This window comes from Cyprinodon variegatus, unplaced genomic scaffold (assembly GCF_000732505.1).
Source record: "Cyprinodon variegatus isolate N-32 unplaced genomic scaffold, C_variegatus-1.0 Scaffold150, whole genome shotgun sequence".
Taxonomy (NCBI): domain Eukaryota; kingdom Metazoa; phylum Chordata; class Actinopteri; order Cyprinodontiformes; family Cyprinodontidae; genus Cyprinodon; species Cyprinodon variegatus.
In genome coordinates, this window is record NW_015150603.1 from 262,017 (window position 1) to 280,641 (window position 18,625).

The following is an 18,625-nucleotide window of genomic DNA, read 5'->3' on the forward strand; positions in this document are numbered from 1 at the left end:
ACAGCAGTCACATTAACAGTTTTAGATTTGAATAGCCATTTATTTCTGTTTTTTAAAGTTGCTGGTGGAGAAGATTCTTGCACAAATACATCAGCTCTGCTTTCTGACAAGGAAGTCATTTCATCTGGAACCTTTTTGGTTAAGGTAGTAGTAAATACCAATGCAAATAGGTCCACAAATAAGGGCCATGATGTTAAGGATCATGGCTGTCTTCGATGCTTGCTCTGCCCCATCGACATCTCCTGCCTCATTTGCACTTTTTACCTTAAAAAAAAAAAGGGATACTCTCAGTGCATTATTTAGGGATGTAAACATTCATAAAAATGAGAAAACTATTGCTAAATAATCTTTGTTATTTTGCACCAGTAAGAGAAAAAATGTGGATCTAAATTCATTATTTTATTTCATTCTTAATAACTGTAAGAGTTATGCATCATGCACGTAATTCTATCATCAAAGAGAAGCCCTTCATTTAAGTTATATTACATACAATTAAAACAATTACCTGTATTTTTTTCATTTAGTATGCAATTTTAAATTCAGGTGAGAGTGTAGGAGGTGAACAGAACAAAGGTTATAATAAAACATATTTGCTCCTGTAAAAATACTACCTACCTTGCTGGAGAAATATACTGCCACAGCTCCTAGAGGCAAACAGCAGCATAAAGTGCTAAAAACAGACCACCCATAGTAGGTTGAGGCAACACGGGTCTGAGATTCTTCCATGCTTACTTTGCCTTTCAGTGGTTCAGTGGTTTCTGAAGCAACGCTTTGCTTGTTTGAATCTCAAACTGTAACTAAAGGAGTCCTGGTGTGAAGCAGACCCTTAGGGCTTTATAGGCGGGGATAGACAACCCAAGCATGACTTACCTCTTATATATATGATGAGTGAATACATTTTTGTTTGAAAAAAAAAACAGTGCAAAGAAACAATGTAAAGGCTTGAAGAAACATTTAAGAAATATCTCTGAAAGAGATGCAACCTCCAACAATTTAATTGTCTTTTCGAATACATCATGCAACTTCTGCAAAGTTCCAATTGGAGCTGAACTTCAAAGGATATAATTCAAAATATCTTTTTCCTAATTCTGTTGGGATTTGGGAACATATTCAATCTGTTTTTGTTTTATTCAATCTTCCATCAGGTGACTCAGAGACATCATGGCATGGGCCGACCTATAACCAATTGTTCAAATCTGCAGCCAGTTAGTCCCATCAGCTAAGGGGTATAAAAAGATCCTGCATTCAGCAGGTGTTAAACCTGGTGCAGTGGTCTCATATTCATATCCTCGTGTGCCAGTATCCTGCAACTTTTAGATGTGTCCCTTGTCTCTAAAGGAGTTTCAAGTTGGTTCCTTAGATTAAATTGAGCAAACTTGTTTTTCACACTTTAACCAAATCCTTAACCAGGCGCCCGGAGCGCTGCACAACAGCTATTTTCACCTGTTATACAGGAAAGAAGGGTTGACCTTGTTTACAAGCAATGTGTCTTTTGTGTTTCAACATTTGTTGCTGCAATACACAACGTTTGGATTTAAAGAACACCATTCAGCCTCCCCTGTTTTAGAGACCAGCAGCCATCATTAATTAATATCAATGTAAACCTAAAATGTTAAAGATTTCTGGCATAAGATATTATGTCAAGTTCTGGCCACTTTGCAGTTTTTACAACATATCCCAGTAAAGCTTATATTCAATTTTAATCACTATAAACAAATATCAGGTAGTGGAAAACCCCAAACCCCTGGCTGGGTTTGACGGCTCTCTCTAGAGGTTCCAAGGACTCCTACCGATCAATTTCAAGTGGGACAAACGTGTTGGTACCACTTGTTTAATTAAAGTATACATACAATGGTCACAGAAATAACTTAAATCTGACATTTGTAATAAAAAAAAAAAATCCTATGAAAATGAACAAATGTAAGTCAGACATTGCTTTTCAACCATGCTTCAACAAACAGATTTAGAAAAACAATCTTATGAAACAGACACATACAAAAATATCCCTAGAAAAGACTTCATCCCTAGAAAAGATTGAAAATAATTTGACCAGTCAAGGCATATCCATTGATTTGCATCACAGGTGTCTACAATCCAATAATCAGTCAGTGGGCCTGAATATAGACTGTGATGTCTAATGACATGGTGTGTACCACACTCAACATGGGTGTGAAGAAGCGAAGAAAAGAGTTGTCTAAGGAGACTAGAAAGAACATAATTGACAAACATGATCATTGTCAAGTAGCTTGATGTTTCTGTAACAACAGTTGTACATAGGACAGTCACAACTTCCCTGGTAATGGCTGCAGGAGGAAAATTCATGAGAAATCAAAGAGACAGATAATATAAGCCCAGAAAAAAAACTTTTAAAGAGATTAAAGGTGTACTTCAGCTCTATGCTCACAGATGTAAAAATGAGGCATATCAAGAAAGAAACCCTCTCTTTACTGTAAACCACAGAGGAGCCTCTGTGGTGTCTTTTTCTTTTTATTTCCTGTATTGTTACTGCTCATTGTGTGTTATATCCTGTACAAGTCAGCCAGAGGGACATTCCAATGAGCAAGACTGTTGGGTATGATGACCTATAATGACCTATAAAGTTCTGTTTTTACCTTATTTGTTGGAATTTGTGGTTTCTGGGTAGATTCTGAGAGTTGCTATAGACTTTGGGAGAGTCACGATAGGGTGTGTAGTTTTGTGATAAAAAGATTACCTAACATTGGGAAATCTGAATCATGATGAACAGTTAAATCTGCACGAACATGAAATAAATGAATCCCGTATAAATATGATAATTTAATAACAAAGCTTTTAAACTCCAACTCAAACATATTTCAGTTAAACTCTTGACTAAAGTATTGAAACTCGCCCAACCTAAGCTAATATGCACACAAAGAAATAGGAATAGAAATGGTTTAAAAACATCATCTATGAAATTATATTACAGTTTTTATGTTTGAGAACCAAAGTTTATTCTGAAGAGTTTGGAATGAGGTCAAATTAGGGTTTAACTAAATAGGAGCAATCAGAATTTGTTAAAACCAATTCACAAAGCAAATACAAGAGCTAAATAAAAACAAATTTCTTAAAATTATATTAATTGAAATGATTAACCCCTATCAGAAATCAATAGCCTTTTAGTTTATCGATTGTTAGTTTAGGTGTTGGTTCTAATGGAATAATCAGGGGTTGGAACCCTGTCATTGTCTTTAAGCCACCGTGACGACGTAGCTAGCGTATGCCCTATGTCCCAGAATCTCCTAAAACATTGGTATATGCGGAACTCCCTATGTGGTTTTTAAAATTTTTGGTGTATACATAGAGTATTCATAACGAGTCCAGGACTTATGTTCATTGACAGACTAACCTACCGGTATGCATAACGCACAGCAGCATAATAAAATAAAAAATATCACAAGCCAGTGTTCTGAGGGTTGCAGCGATGCACCTCGAGGCGCCCGGCCTGCATAAAAAGATTTCTTTGATCGTGGTATTAACTTACTGTAGCTGCTTTTTACAGCCCACCAAGAAAAAAGATAAATAAAGAAAAAGAAAAGAAAGAAAGAAGGTTTGCAGTCGCAGAAGATTAAGCATCATGTCTGCTAGGAAGTTTGTTGGTCATGGAGTGATCGCAGGGAGGATCCATCACACTCACCTTCTCGCTCACCCCGTGATGGGGATGAAGTCTGGAGGAGTACTGACTGTCTCCTCCTGTGAACCCCCTTTTATACCAAAAGGCTGCAAATACACCATTATACGGTAGCTGCAGGTTAGAATCACATTCAGAGGTCATCTGCTAGACACATCAACTTATGAGTAACTTACACTTAACGTATGTCAACAATCAAATAACTTACCTGTAACTTATGGCCAACGTATGAGTATACACTGGCATATGTGGAGAAACGTACTTGCAGTTTGTCAATGTGTGCCAGCGTGCTTTAGCGTGCTCATAATTGATACAAAACTGACCCATAACTTATCAAACGTATGCCAGTGCTTATGTCAGATTTTTCATACATTAGTCTGTTGTTGCAATAAGCATTTCTTTGCGGTCCTGTTAGTGTTTATATATACATATACTAAATACAATACCCCAAAAAAAGATAAAAATTCTCCAAATCAATTTTCACTGACAGTAACACTTACTATGGGACATTACAACTTTTACATGCAGCAGTTACTTCAACAGAATGTCAGAACAATAAAAATAAATGTTAAACTTGGGATTAAATCAGGTTATGGAAAGAGAAAAAAAAAATTGTTTCAGGTAGTCACTGCTGCAGACACACTCATCATCAGCAGATAACTAATTCAAAATTTCCATATTTTTTATTGACATTGTGAATGCTGTGTTTTCTTTGCAAAAGGACATTGATTAATGAGGTTTTGAGCTCATGCAGACTAGAAGTATGTAAAGATTGGGTTGAAACATTACCTTTGTGCATACAATGGTTTTCTGGTCGACTTTGAAAATAGCTCGTTCAACCGTCCATCTATGAACTGAATGTGCACCTGCTGCAGAGAGCTGAATTTTCTATACACTTTGTGATTGTAGGCACTCACATTCTGGGTCATATAATTATAGATAAATGCATGTTTGAAGTTTTGCAGGATATTCAAATCAGCTGTCTGCTCATGCTCATATGGATCCAGCCTTTTAACCCCTTTTCTTATCTCTATATACCACACCTTTCCAATTTAGTCTTTGTGGTACAGACCAGCTACATTCTCCATGTGCTGCTCCATTTTGTGTTCTTTCTTCACTTTTATCATTGTTACAGAAAATTTGTTGTGTCTTTAACCAGCTGTTTTGAAAGGATTGCTTTTTCTTCCCACAATGCACTGCATGCTCATCACGTGGTCTGACGAGCTCTCTAGTAGTGGAGCTGAGCCAGTGAAGGTCAACCCACCTTATCTGCATAATGAGGCAAAATTGAAAAAGTAAAGTGGAAATGGGATGCAGAAAAACTAAAGCAGCACATACGCAAGGCAAAAAATATAGGGGGATATAAAAGTAACATAAATGAATCTATGATTAAAAGAAAAACATGACAGTGAAAAAAAAATTAAGTAAGTTGTTAACAGATCGAGAAAAAAAATTGTATCCATTTAAATAACAGAATATATGGTAAACTAATTATAATACAAAATTATTTCTCTGTTCTAATTATTTGACCTCTTTTATAGCCCCAAAAATTAACATCAAAACTTCAGCAAGAATGTAGAAGAGTGTGCTTTGAGATATTTTGACTAGTTTCTGTTCTACTCTCCAAAGTTATGTAGCTTGTAATATTCAAGACTATATTTAATTTTTTTCAAACATTTAAAGGTATCCTTACCTCTTAAAAATTGATTAGAGAAAATGTCCTCAGACTTATCTTCTGATAATAATGAAAACTTTTCATTACTATTACATTGCATTTGTATTTACACTTTTGATACCTTGGCAAATATTTAAATTTACCAATCAGTTTATTTTCCTGCCCTTACCTATGGTCATGAAATCTGTATTATAACCAAAAGAACAAGATCACAGATACAAGCTGCAGAAATTAGGTTTCTACACAAGGTGGTTGGGCAAGAAGGGTGAAAACTCCAGAAACACTCTGGAGGGAGGCTCTTGTTTGGTCTTGGGGTGCTTTACCCCCAGAAGAGCTGGAGCAGGTATATGAAGAGACAGAAATCTGGGAGTCTTTGCTGAGACTGCTGTCCGACCCTGTCCTGGATAAATTGGAAGATGCAGAGTACAAGTACCAGTAACATTGAACCCAACAACATGCAATCGTTGTGATTGAAGATGAATACTCTCTCTGGGTACAGTGAACCATCACAATTGTGGCAAGGAGGGTGTGTGATGGGAGAGAGTTATACTAGCATGAAATTATGACAGATGTTGGTTCAGCCAGTCTGGTCTCTCTTTATCCAGAGAGCTCTTATCCCTCAGACATTCATCAAGATGCATTGAAAGAGATGATTCTCTGTGTTTCATTTGCATTTTCTCCACCTCCTGGTTGTAAACAGAAAATGACAAACAGAACACATGGAAGAAAGTCCGGGTTACTTTTAAAAATATTTAGATCAATTTGAACAATGCTTTCAAGTTTATAGAGAGAGGAACATCTTACATCTTCAGATAGCAATCCTCTGCTTGTTTGATGAAACCTTTGAAGAACTGAGACAGCCAGGGGATCTGACAAAGCCTCCTTTAAATCACATTGCTCCTGAAAACCAATACACAATCTCGATTCCTGTCCAGAACAGATGTTCAGCCTGGCCAGAAAAAGCTCTTGGAGACAATCTTGTAGAGTCTATCATGAAAAAATAAATAAATTAAACAAATGCTTTGTAGAAAGTTTTTAAAACTACATTTCTTCAGATTTTATATATTTTTATTTACCTTGTAGAAAAGTCTCTGGAACGCTGGACTTAAGTCGGAGCTCATGTCTTTAGTTTTAATATGTGAGAGACAGTGAAGCAGCATAAGAGAGAAACCACCAACAGACTGCAGCCTCTGGCGGCGGACAAAAAGCGTCTCCTCTGCCTCCTGCATATAGAGAAATTATATTTAGTCTGAAAAAGTTTTTTGGGTAACAATTTGAGAATTAAAGTTATATTTTTATTTTCTACTGGCTAACTTATATTTTTACATTTCAGCACAAAAAAATGTTTGCTATAAATCAAGAACACTAGTAGGTTTTTGTTCAGACACCTTAAATTGAAGTGGTTTATGCCAGGAAAAAATATAACTATAACAACTATAACTAACTGTATTCCTGTTGTAATAAACAAATATTAAACACAATAATATATATGTATGTATATATATATATATGACAATGTTCTGAACAGCATCAAGTGTGAAAATAAGGGGGGAAGGGAAACTTCCCCAGGTTCTAAGTTGCCGAGATCACTCTACCCTGCTTAGTTTGAGAAATAATGTGTTTACAATTATGCAGGTTTCTCCACATAATCATACTTGCTCTCTGCGATTGTGGTATGAATTGTATAAGTCTGGGACAAAAAATGTGAAAATAAGGAGGGGAGGGAATCTTCGGCAGGTTTCAGGTTCTAAGTCTCAAAAATAAAGAGTCAGAAATGATCTAGAATAGAGCTGATAGCGAAATCGGGAATTGGCATCCACTAAGCAGAGACTTTCTTCATCTCATACTGACTGTAGCACATCAACTGACAAGTAATTCGAATTTATCTGTCCACCAAAACTATCATATTTCATATTTCTTATACTATCCATGTCTAAGAAATATGAAAACATTAAGAATATTTTTAATATTTCCCTTTTCGTTCATATTTCAATCGGTTTTCTCATCACTGGGCATGAGTTTAGGGCGATGCACGCTCCTGCGACAGGGGAGTTGATTCTCGGCAGGCAGGTAATTCTCTGCACAACAGATTATTAAGATTATTATCTGACTACAAGGTCCATCGTGTGATTTGAAGAATGCCTGTTGTCCGATCAGTGGTAAATATAGTTCGACAGACCTGTTAGTGTGTATGAAAGGTTTACAGGTGCTGGTCATAAAATTAGAATATCATGAAAAAGTAGATTGATTTCAGTAATTCCATTTAAAAAGTGAAACTTGTATATTATATTCATACATTACATACAAACTCATATATTTCAGATGTTTATTTTGTTTAATTTTGATGATTACAAATGACAACAAATGAAAATCTCAAATTCATCATATCAGAAAATTAGAATATTGTGAAAAGGTTCAAAATTGATGGCCCCTGGTGCCACACTCTAATCAGCTAATTAACTCAAACCACCTGCAAAAGCCTTTAAATGGTCTTTCAGTCTAGTTCTATAGGCTACACAATCATGGGGAAGACTGCTGACTTGACAGTTGTCCAAAAGACGACCATCGACACCTTGCACAAGGAGGGCAAGACACAAAAGGTCATCGCTAAAGAGGCTGGCTGTTCACAGAGCTCAGTGTCCAAGCACATTAATAGAGAGGCGAAGGGAAGGAAAAGATGTGGTCGAAAAAAGTGTACAAGCAAGAGAGATAACCGCACCCTGGAGAGGATTGTGAAACAAAACCCATTCAAAAATGTGGGGGAGATTCACAAAGAGTGGACTGCAGCTGGAGTGAGTGCTTCAAGAACCACCACACACAGACGTATGAAAGACATGGGTTTCTGCTGTCGCATTCCTTGTGTCAAGCCACTCTTGAACCACAGACAGCGTCAGAAGCGTCTTGCCTGGGCTAAAGAGAAACAGGACTGGACTGCTGGTGAGTGGTCCAAAGTCATGTTCTCTGATGAAAGTAAATTTTGCATTTCCTTTGGAAATCAAGGTCCCAGAGTCTGGAGGAAAAGAAGAGAGGCACTTCATCCACGTTGCTTGAAGTCCAGTGTAAAGTTTCCACAGTCAGTGATGGTTTGGGGTGCCATGTCATCTGCTGGTGTTGGTCCATTGTGTTTTCTGAGGTCCAGGGTCAACGCAGCCACATACCAGGAAGTTTTAGAGCACTTCATGCTTCCTGCAGCTGACCAACTTTTTGGAGATGCAGATTTCATTTTCCAACAGGACTTGGCACCTGCACACAGTGCCAAAGCTACCAGTACCTGGTTGAAGGACCATGGTATCCCTGTTCTTAATTGGCCAGCAAACTCTCCTGACCTTAACCCCATAGAAAATCTATGGGGTATTGTGAAGAAGAAGATGCAATACACCAGACCCAACAATTCAGAAGAGCTAAAAGCCACTATTAGAGCAACCTGGGCTATCATAACACCTGAGCAGTGCCACAGACTGATCGACTCCATGCCACGCCGCATTGCTGCAGTAATACAGGCCAAAGGAGGCCCAACTAAATACTGAGTGCTGTACATGCTCATACTTTTCATGTTCATACTTTTCAGTTGGCCAACATTTCTATAAATCCTTTGTTTTTATTGGTCTTCAGTAATATTCTAATTTTCTGATATGATGAATTTGAGATTTTCATTTGTTGTCATTTGTAATAATCAAAATTAAACAAAATAAACATCTGAAATATATGAGTTTGTATGTAATGTATGAATATAATATACAAGTTTCACTTTTTAAATGGAATTACTGAAATCAATCTACTTTTTCATGATATTCTAATTTTATGACCAGCACCTGTATATGAACAGTTCTCACTACTTTGTATGAGAGCTTTTCAGTAGGTTTTATGAGAGGTAAATATTTTGACTCGTATATGTGAGAGCTTTTCACTAGTGCTTGTGCAAAGTTTTCAGTAGGCTATATAAGAGGTAAATGTTTTCACCAGTTTAGTTGAGAGCTTTTCACTTGTGTTTATACACATTTTTCAGTATATTATATGGAGTTTAATATTATGAGTAAATGGAAGTTAATTTTAATTTATGTCCCTGGGGCACTCCATGGTTTCAACCATTTATATTTCTGAAATAAAAAAAAAACAATTGGTGAGCGAAGAGAAGTTACTGCAGAACTTTCTAAACTAGAGTGAAGATGCTGGCAGTTATAACAGTACTATCATACAGCTCTAGTTTACCTGATAAAAGAAGGAGTTCCTGAAGGCATTCTTGAAGTAGTTGTTGTTAGGTAGTCTCACTGCTATCTGAAGTGAAATAGCCGGGGTCTGTTTAAAAACAGAGAAATATGGTGTATGCAGCATTTTAAAGACGCATACCACATAAAGCAATAATATGGGGGAAAGTAATGTTTTTTTAAGGAACTGAAATGAAAATATCAGATTAGACTGACTAAAAAATGCATCAATAGATGTTTTATGTTGTCTGTGAGATTAAAACTTAATCACCAACCACTTTTAGATTATGTAGTGTATTGATGAGGAATATCCCATGCTGGTAGACCAAGAACTCTCTGGGGCTGAGGACTGACAGGTCCAAAGGGATCAGCTCTCCTTCACATTCCCACTGAGCATCAAGGACATCCACAAAACTGTTCCCTCTGTCTTGAAAGGGTGTGTTATGTTAAATAATTGAACTGTATTCATTTTCTCAGCTGTCACCATTACTCTATGTTTTAGTAAACACAAACTATAATGGGTAAACCTAGCTCCTCCTAACACAAATGAAAAAACTTCAACTTACTGTCAAGCTCTTGTCTAAGAAAAACAACCCGCTCAGCCGCGCTCTTTAGCTGTAGCTCTAGTTTCTTTAACAGCTGGAATAAAGGAGACATCCCCAACAGCCTTTTCCATTGCTCTTCTGTGGATTACAGTTATGTCAATTGTTAAGACTCAAATGTTGTCCAACTGTAACTCTTAATTTGCATATACAGATAAAATAGGATAATAGGATAATACCTCGTATAGCAGGAACAGCCATATTAGTACACTTATCAGTTTCTTTTGCCTGCTGACTTCCTATTAAGAAATCAAGAGAAATAGGTTAGCAGTTTATTTGTTACGGGAGATGTCTAAGTTCTTATAAATACAGCAAACATACACATAAGCATAGATATGGTTATTTCACCTAAAACTTTGTAAGAGGACTCTTAAGACAATATTAGTTCTGCATTAAAGAAAGGAAAGCAGTTTTCTTCTTGGGTTTATTTCATCTGAAAAGAGGAAAGATTCAATAAGTCTTTTATATCTATTTTCAAAAGTTGAGGAATTAGATATATGCAAGGCTACAAAGACAACCTTTTTAAAATATTACATTTTTAGTGGGAAATAAATTATGATACCCTAATATTTCGCATAATACCCTTATACTTCATGTTCAACTAATGTCAAGGTTTTTGACATTAAATGCAGATCAAGAGAGAAGCATTACTAACATTTTGATAGAAACTTGGTCAATTTAAAGCACAGCCAGTTGAGATGAATGTAAAACCCAGGGTTACATCAAACAAACTCTTGAGGCCTTTTGAATTAAGTTCATGAATTTACTAATGGGTTAAAAAAATCTAAAGATAAATTACCAGAGCAGAAAACATGTTTGGTTTAAACTAAATGCAGCGTTTCAGGGAAATAACCTCATGTCATGTCACATATGGAAGTTGATGTGTCGGGCCTTGGGGATTATATCCACTATGAAATCTAACAAATGGGCCTTTAGTATATATAATATTAAAATACCATTAAAAAAGATGTAAAGATGATGGAGAACTGGACCTTGCAACGTGACCATGAGACAAAATGTAAATTAACCAAGGACTGGCTGAAATTCAAGAACTGTAAAGCCCTGGGTTTGCCAAACTCCAAGCCCGGATAATCATGTAACTTAAAAGCAATAAGGTAACTTTAAATTGATTTAAAATGAAAGATGTAAGTCTATTTGTCTGTGAGTTTTGACAAAAATAATAACTAAATAAAATTGCTTTGATATAAAATGACTTTTATTTATTAATTTATTAGTATTAAAGTGTTGGATTTTGAGTAATAATAAATGGCATAACTTTATCACCCATATGAAGTACAACATGTGATAAAGGTTCAGGATACGGCGACAGTTCCATAAATCGGCCAAGAAGATACAATTTTGCAATTCTGAGCAGAATATGTTCACACATCACACACGGAAAAAGAGTGAATACGCACAGTAAATGGAATCACTGTTGACAACGCACCACCACATGTTACAGACATCCCAAGTGCTTATTCTTTCAATTATAAATTCCTATTAACTTCAAGCTGAAGCAGAGTGAGTTACTCTAACATTACTTTATTAGTTTGTGTTACTGTGAGAAACGTAATGATTTATGGCTGACACCAGATGTGATTCATGTTCTGTCGGCAGGTTATGATGTGTTTACCAGGCTACGTATTTGCTTTGTTATTACACATAGTCGGGGAGTTATATGTCAGTTTTATGGCAAGTCAAAAACAATTGTTTTCTAAATCAGACTAAAACTAGACTGATGCTTTTATGATTTTTCAACAAATGAAACTTTTGCATATTAAATAACTTAATTGTGACTAAAGCTTTTTTTTAGCTTTTGTCCTAAAGACTAAAACTAAAAAAGCTGACATAAATAACACAGGCACAGACAAAAGTACTTACTGGTATTACAGTAACATAAGTAAACGTAACCAGTTTTTAAAATTGTGTTTTCGATTGTTTGGCTTTTGATTTTTATTTATTTTTTTATACTATGATTCTAAACTGCAACTCAAATCTCATAACCTTTTTGCCAAACTTGCACATAAATATTTTAATGTTTAGAAACGATTTAAAATGATTGCAACACCAACACACAAACAATTAAAGTCTAGCTCCGCCACAGATGAAAGGAAACTTTTTAAAGTTTCAGAGGGTTTTTCCACTTTTCTTTGTAGAGCCTTAGAAAAAACCATAACCTTGTTTTCTGCTACTAGTATGTAGAACATGCTGTGCAAAGGCTAAACCACATTAAGCCTTGTCACATACTCTGCGGAGAATTTGTATGCCAAGAGACAAATCTATCTGCAAAGTGTGAAAATGGGCAAATCGTGTGTCTCACCTTGAGACTGAACACCAGAGGATGCATCCTGTCGTTTGCAGGTCTGAAGATTAGCATCCTGGAACTGGACATATGCAGGCTCCCTGGGGGACTGGGTTGAGTCTCCTTTTGACAAATAAGGGAGACATTTACTCTGCTTTAAGCCAGTCATGTCTCTTGATCTCGATTTCGGGTTCTGTTAAAGTTTTTACTTTGGGTTTTTGGTAAGACTTTAATTTATGCCATTATGTGTTTTATAGTCATTAGTTTAATTTGTCTTTAATGTCATTTAAGTTCTTTGCTAGTTGTTTTTAAGCCCTGTTGTACTTTTGTTCACGCCTGCTCTCAATCAGTTGATTACTATATTCATTGTTCTGTCTGCCATATATACTCTTCCTCTAGTTCTTGTGTTCTCTGGTTAGTTATTTCTGAATTTATGCTTCTGTTGCCACCACTCATTATTAAATCAACAAGAAACCACCTCCATCTCTGCACAAGGGTCTTCTACAAACCCCCATTCAACTTGACACGTCAGGATTAAATTTAAGGGCTAGAGTGTGTATTAAAAGCTCAAGTGTTAATAATCTCATGTTTGGTTCTATGGTGCATACCTCCAGAAAGCAAGAGCTGGTTGCAGATACCAATACTTAAGAGAGCTAAACGACAAATTGATTGGAATGATTCACATCAACGATGATGAGAATAAACTGCCTCTACCCTGGAATTTCCACCATTTATTGTAATAAAAAAAAAAAAAAAAACCCAAACGCAGAGGTTAGTGACTCTCTGATGTTTTTGTTGTGACCTCATTAATGACACAGATTGTCTCCTGCACTACTTATAAGATTTTGCTGGGTAAATGTTTCCTAGTCTTACATACTGTAACACCATTTCAAAAATATACTTTATTTTCCTCCTCAAAGTGAAAAAAAATGAATAGCCCTTAAAATTCTGATCATTTCATTGGTACTGCTTTTATACAGTTACTGATGATGTGATGCTCACTATGAATTGTTTTGTTTTTGTTTTTTGCTTGTTCCCTAGCTGGGTGCATGTCAACACCATGGACAGACGAGGTGTTTATAGCGAAGGTTCATAAGTGCACATTCCTTAAATTATCTCACAAAACTATTTGCAAGGCAGAAAAAGGAGGTCAAAGTAAGTCAATTGTTATGAAAATATTGCATTTTTCTTGAATTGAACAGGTAATGGGACACTTTGATGATTGCTTACGACAATTTCAATAAAAAAAACACTCTATTATTTTAGTTGCAAAATATCTAATTATCTTATTTTAAGGCCAAAGATTTTCATTTATTGGTAAATCATCTTATTTATCTGCTCAGATTAAGGGCAAACACACATATTTTAAGAAATGTTTACTTATTTTTTGGATTGTTTTTGCAGTAGTGTGTTTTACACACTACAGCATATACAGTAACAAAATTATACTATAACTAATGATGCGCTGTCAGCAGGCTATTAATGTATGTACAGTTATCCCCCAAATTCTAAAAACTGGTGGTGATAAAGGTTTACAGTAATATTGTAATATTTTCTATTATGTTACTTCTCACTGGAATTAATACTGACTTCTTTTGTTACTAAACCATAGTTTAACTTCAGTTTTCCTGCACAAACACATCTCAGGCTGGTGTAGCTCTGCCATAAAACATGACAGGGCAACACAGCAATGAGCCATTGATTCTACCGAGTGAATAATTAGTCAGGACTTGATCAGAGACAGTTCCAACCTTCCAAATATACTGGAATCATTCTTTTTGTCCGGCAAGTTGTGTCCGAACATCCACCCTAACCACTTTCATAGCACTATATAGGGGTTACGCCATTTAAAATGAGTGTCCCAATGTCTAATGCACCTTGAAAAGTAGTTTGACGGGCAGATATATCCCAGAATGCTTTGCAAGAGCTCTCCATGCAAAACATTGTGGGACTTTAGGTGGGGGCAAGAATGAGCAAAGACGGCGCAGGGACGGTGCAGGGAGCCCGAGTCACATGACCAGCAGAGAACGAAAAGTAATAATCATCTATCAGAATGATCAGTTAACTGAGTTCACTATAAATTGGACTATGTAGTCCCCACTCTACATAGTGATTGAGGGATTCAGGGGTTAGGGCGGACTTTCAGACACAGTCCGAGCTTTGAAGTCCAGTAAACCGATCAGAAATGGAAGCTGCAAAATGTCAGCAAAAAAGAATCCACAGCTGTGTGTATGCAGCTATTTGTTTGTGTGGCAGCATTTAAAGGAATAGTACACCCAAAACATGATTAGCCTTCATTTTCTACTCACCCCCATGCTGAACAACACTCTGGAGTACTTTTTTGATATCTCAAATGCATCTGGAGATCTGGGAGGCTTCTTGCTGTCTGCTAAAATTCAAATAATGGAGGTCCCCAGCGCCCGAGGCAGAAAGGTCCATAAAAGTCCACAAAAAACGTGTCAATATTCCTCCATACTGCTCGTCCAATGTAATCCAAGTGTCCTGAGTGGGTACTATCCATAATTTACTCGAAACGAAGTCATTTAGAATGTTTTAGAAGAAATGTGAGAGAGACTAACCTCGTGCTCACCTGGCTCACGGCAGAAAATAAACAGCTGAAAAGCGGAACTTCTTCTTCTACACTTGCATTATCGGCAGAGCAGACGCTGAATGCGCACTTTCATCTGGTTTGGTCTGCCTCGGTTTCCGTAGAGTCGTGAACTCGCAGGCGCGCGCTTTTAGGAAATCCTATACACTACTGTTTAGGCTCTAAAACATTCTAAATGACTTAGTTTCGAGTAAATTATGGACGCTACCCACTCAGGACACTTGGATTACATTGGACGAGCAGTATGGAGGAATATTGAAACGTTTTTTGTGGACTTTTATGGACCTTTCTGCCTCGGGCGCTGGGCACCTCCATTATTTGAATTTTGGCAGACAGCAAGAAGCCTCCCAGAACTCCAGATGCATTTGAGATATCAAAAAAGTACTCCAGAGTGTTGTTCAGCATGGGGGTGAGTAGAAAATGAAGGCTAATCATGTTTTGGGTGTACTATTCCTTTAAGAGTGAGACCTGAAGTTAAACAAATTAGTGAACGGTCGGGTATGCTGGTGATGGGATTATATATTATATACTTATGCAAAGGATGGCACACAGCCAACATGATTAAACACTGCTGAAATCAGGATTAGAGCCCTAATATTTGACCCACTGCAATGGTGTCGCTAGTTAGGCTCCCAGAGGGAATTTGTTCCTAAGCTAAAATCACAATGCAGCGTCTGCAGGGATAGCAGAGAAATCTGTGACATATTTTAAAACCCACACTCTTAGTAACTGAGACTGATTTCTGATCGTTCCTCTGTCCACAAAAGTAAAACATCTCTACTTTCACGTCTGGTTGAGTGGAAGTCAAAGGACTAAATCATGATAATCTATTAAAAATAAAAATAACTTCAATTGGGGAAAAAGTTAAAATGATTAAATGTGGTGCATTTAACAGAAGATCTCTTTATTCAAAAAGTCTGCTAGTTAATAACCTGATTTGTGATAATCTAATTGATTTATGTTGCTTAACAGAAACTTGGCTGCAGCTAGAGGATTATGTGAGTCAAAATGAGGCAACGTTATGTAGTTATTTCAATTTTCACATACCCAGAAATTCTGGGTGAGGAGGAGGAGTAGTAACAATCTTTCAGTCTGACTTACTGATTACTCCAAAGGCAGTTAATGATTACAACTCTTTTAGACATTTAACCCTTAGTTTTCCTCATCCAAATTGCAATGCCAGAAAACTTCTTCTTTTTGGTACTTTGTATTGTCTACCAGGTCATTACTCTAAAGATGAGTTTTGTTGTTGAATACTGGCAGGGTCATCATAGTGAGGGATTTTAACATCCATGCTGACATTGAAGGCGATAGATTAAGTGCAGCCTTTAATGCCATCTTAGACAGTATTAGCTTTTTTCAAAATGTGAAATGTCCCACACCTTCTCATCTTCATACTTTGGACTTTGTGCTGACATATGGCATTGAATTGGAAATAACAGTATTTCCTCACTACCCTGTTCTCTCTGACCACCTTTGATAACCTTCAGAATTACTTTAACAGAGTTCTCTTCCTGCACAAGAAGGTTTCACTTTAGCAGATCATTCTTGATATCTTTTTAATACAGTTGCCAAATTCACCCAGACCCATAGCTCTGTTAATCCATCCATTCCACCTGCTCTTAGCAGTGGTTATTTTATTGGATTCTTTTTAAATAAGATTGATTTTATTAAAAATAAGACAATTAGCACTCCTCTATGTTTGGTTTATCTCTGGAAGGTGAGGCAGCTTCTGAGGTAGCCATTTGGAACTGGGTTTAGACTGCTTTGGTCCAGTTGAACTTTCAGAGTTAGCAAAACTATTGTCTTCATCTAAGCCTTCAGCTTTTATGATAGATCAAGTTCCCACCAGGTTATTTAAGGAAATATCCTTTCTGTTTTGAATCTTGGAGGAGGCGGTCGCATTTTCCTGCTGCTCCTGCACCTCCCTGCCTGTCCCTGCTTTGCTGTGTCTTGTCTTTTCTGAGCTCTCTCCTCTTACCACCCAAACCCAAAAAATTGATCTGGTCAGCTGATACGTGGGATACTCCATGGACTCCTGGAAAGTGTGGAGGATGGTGTGTTTCACAATGTTGCCAGCGGAGGATATCGAAGATGTGTGGATTTCTGGTCTTATGATACTCAGATTTCTCCTGTTTGGATTTGGAGGATACCTGATGTATTTGCAATTACAGAGGATGTCAGCGGCAATTTGGGCATTAATCAGGCAGCCGGCAGCGGTTGACGCCCTCACAAATGCTGTGAATGAGCAAGATCGGGAGCTGAGCCGTATGCTGAGTGCGATTAAAAGCAGGGTCGCTGCGGGGGTTGAACGCAAAGGTGAGATGGGATAACATCTTGTATAGGCACGCTCGCTTCAAAGCGGAAAAGCCCAACACATTTGAAATATTGGATTCTGCCATGAAAGACCCAGCAAGAAAAGGACTCAAGGCTAAAGGAAATCCCTGTGCAGCCTGCTCTCAAAACAATAAGTGTTATTTTGGATTTGACCTACCCACTTTATCTAATCTCTCCTGGATATTATGGTGAAAGGGCACAGAAGAACTGCTCCCCCCCTCCCCTACCCGTAAAAACCTCTGTGGATGCGCTCAGTGACTGTTGATAAACTTAGCATTCACAGACAAATTGACTTCAATTTGACATCATGTGACTAAGCCTCCAATTTTGAAATGACTATGACCTGGATGACTGAGAATCTTCGCCAGCATATTTGACACAGTCAGTCAGATTAACTACTGTAATTGTTGCGCATCTAAATGTGTGAAAAGAGTGATTGCTCATTCCCTGCACTGATTTAGAACTGAACTGAGCTGAGCAGCTTCAGCACAGCACTGCCATCTTTTGGTTATAAAATGGTATTGTACCAGAAATGACAACAGAAAAGTGTTAGTCAGTACCACGCAACAGAAAACAACTAAAACACAAGTAATCATATTAGAGTTTTACAGGGAGGCCTTTCATCTAATCTAACATTAATTTAACACTAATTTAACATTTTTCTTGTTTTGAAAAAATACTTTATGGATACATAGGCCTACAAGAAAGAAATAAAACACTTATGTATTTCCATCTAGATATTATATGCTTATATTTAAAATGCCCATAAGATTTGTGAACCTAAGTCAGGTTCCTTGCTTATGTTTAAAAGCTTGCCAACAAACAGAAAGTGCACAAGGAGAAATGGGCTTGTGCATGCTCTTGCACTCGTTTAATAGGCAACCCTTCTCAGGCGGGTACAGGGTTGTGCATGCGCTTTATTTTCTTTAAAGTGGAGATGGGGGGTCTTCAAAAATTAGTGAAACTACTCCACTATACCTTTAAATTTTCCTTACTGAAAAGTGGTTTGCAAGTAGCGTGAATAAGCTTGTGACTAACTGTAAAAAGCAGCAATCATACCTTTCACCCCTGGCACTGATGCTGTCCACCCTCTTGATGGTATCTCCAAGCAAGACTCTTGCTTTCTAGACAATCCTAAGACATGTTCGGAAACAGAATTTAGGTTTAAATAATCTCCCAAGTTACTATATATTTAATATGTCCTCAGTAATTCCTGAAATAAAGACCAGCACTGGTGTTTATATGTG

At 37.1% G+C, this 18,625-nt stretch overlaps 1 protein-coding gene across 1 annotated transcript in view; it reads right to left on the bottom strand.

Annotated features, from left to right (window-relative positions):
* Positions 1-4,139: 4,139 nt before the first annotated feature.
* The window catches only part of LOC107086382, a 35,552-nt gene continuing 21,066 nt past the window's right edge, over positions 4,140-18,625 (bottom strand). The window contains exons 26-34 of the mRNA XM_015377276.1: positions 18,438-18,512; positions 12,452-12,556; positions 10,311-10,370; positions 10,096-10,212; positions 9,805-9,956; positions 9,534-9,620; positions 6,401-6,547; positions 6,129-6,311; positions 4,140-6,010 (exon numbers count right to left, since the gene is read on the bottom strand). Coding sequence (XP_015232762.1) covers positions 5,885-6,010; positions 6,129-6,311; positions 6,401-6,547; positions 9,534-9,620; positions 9,805-9,956; positions 10,096-10,212; positions 10,311-10,370; positions 12,452-12,556; positions 18,438-18,512 — 1,052 coding nt within the window. The 3' untranslated portion in view covers positions 4,140-5,884. The remainder of the gene's footprint in view (positions 6,011-6,128; positions 6,312-6,400; positions 6,548-9,533; positions 9,621-9,804; positions 9,957-10,095; positions 10,213-10,310; positions 10,371-12,451; positions 12,557-18,437; positions 18,513-18,625) is intronic.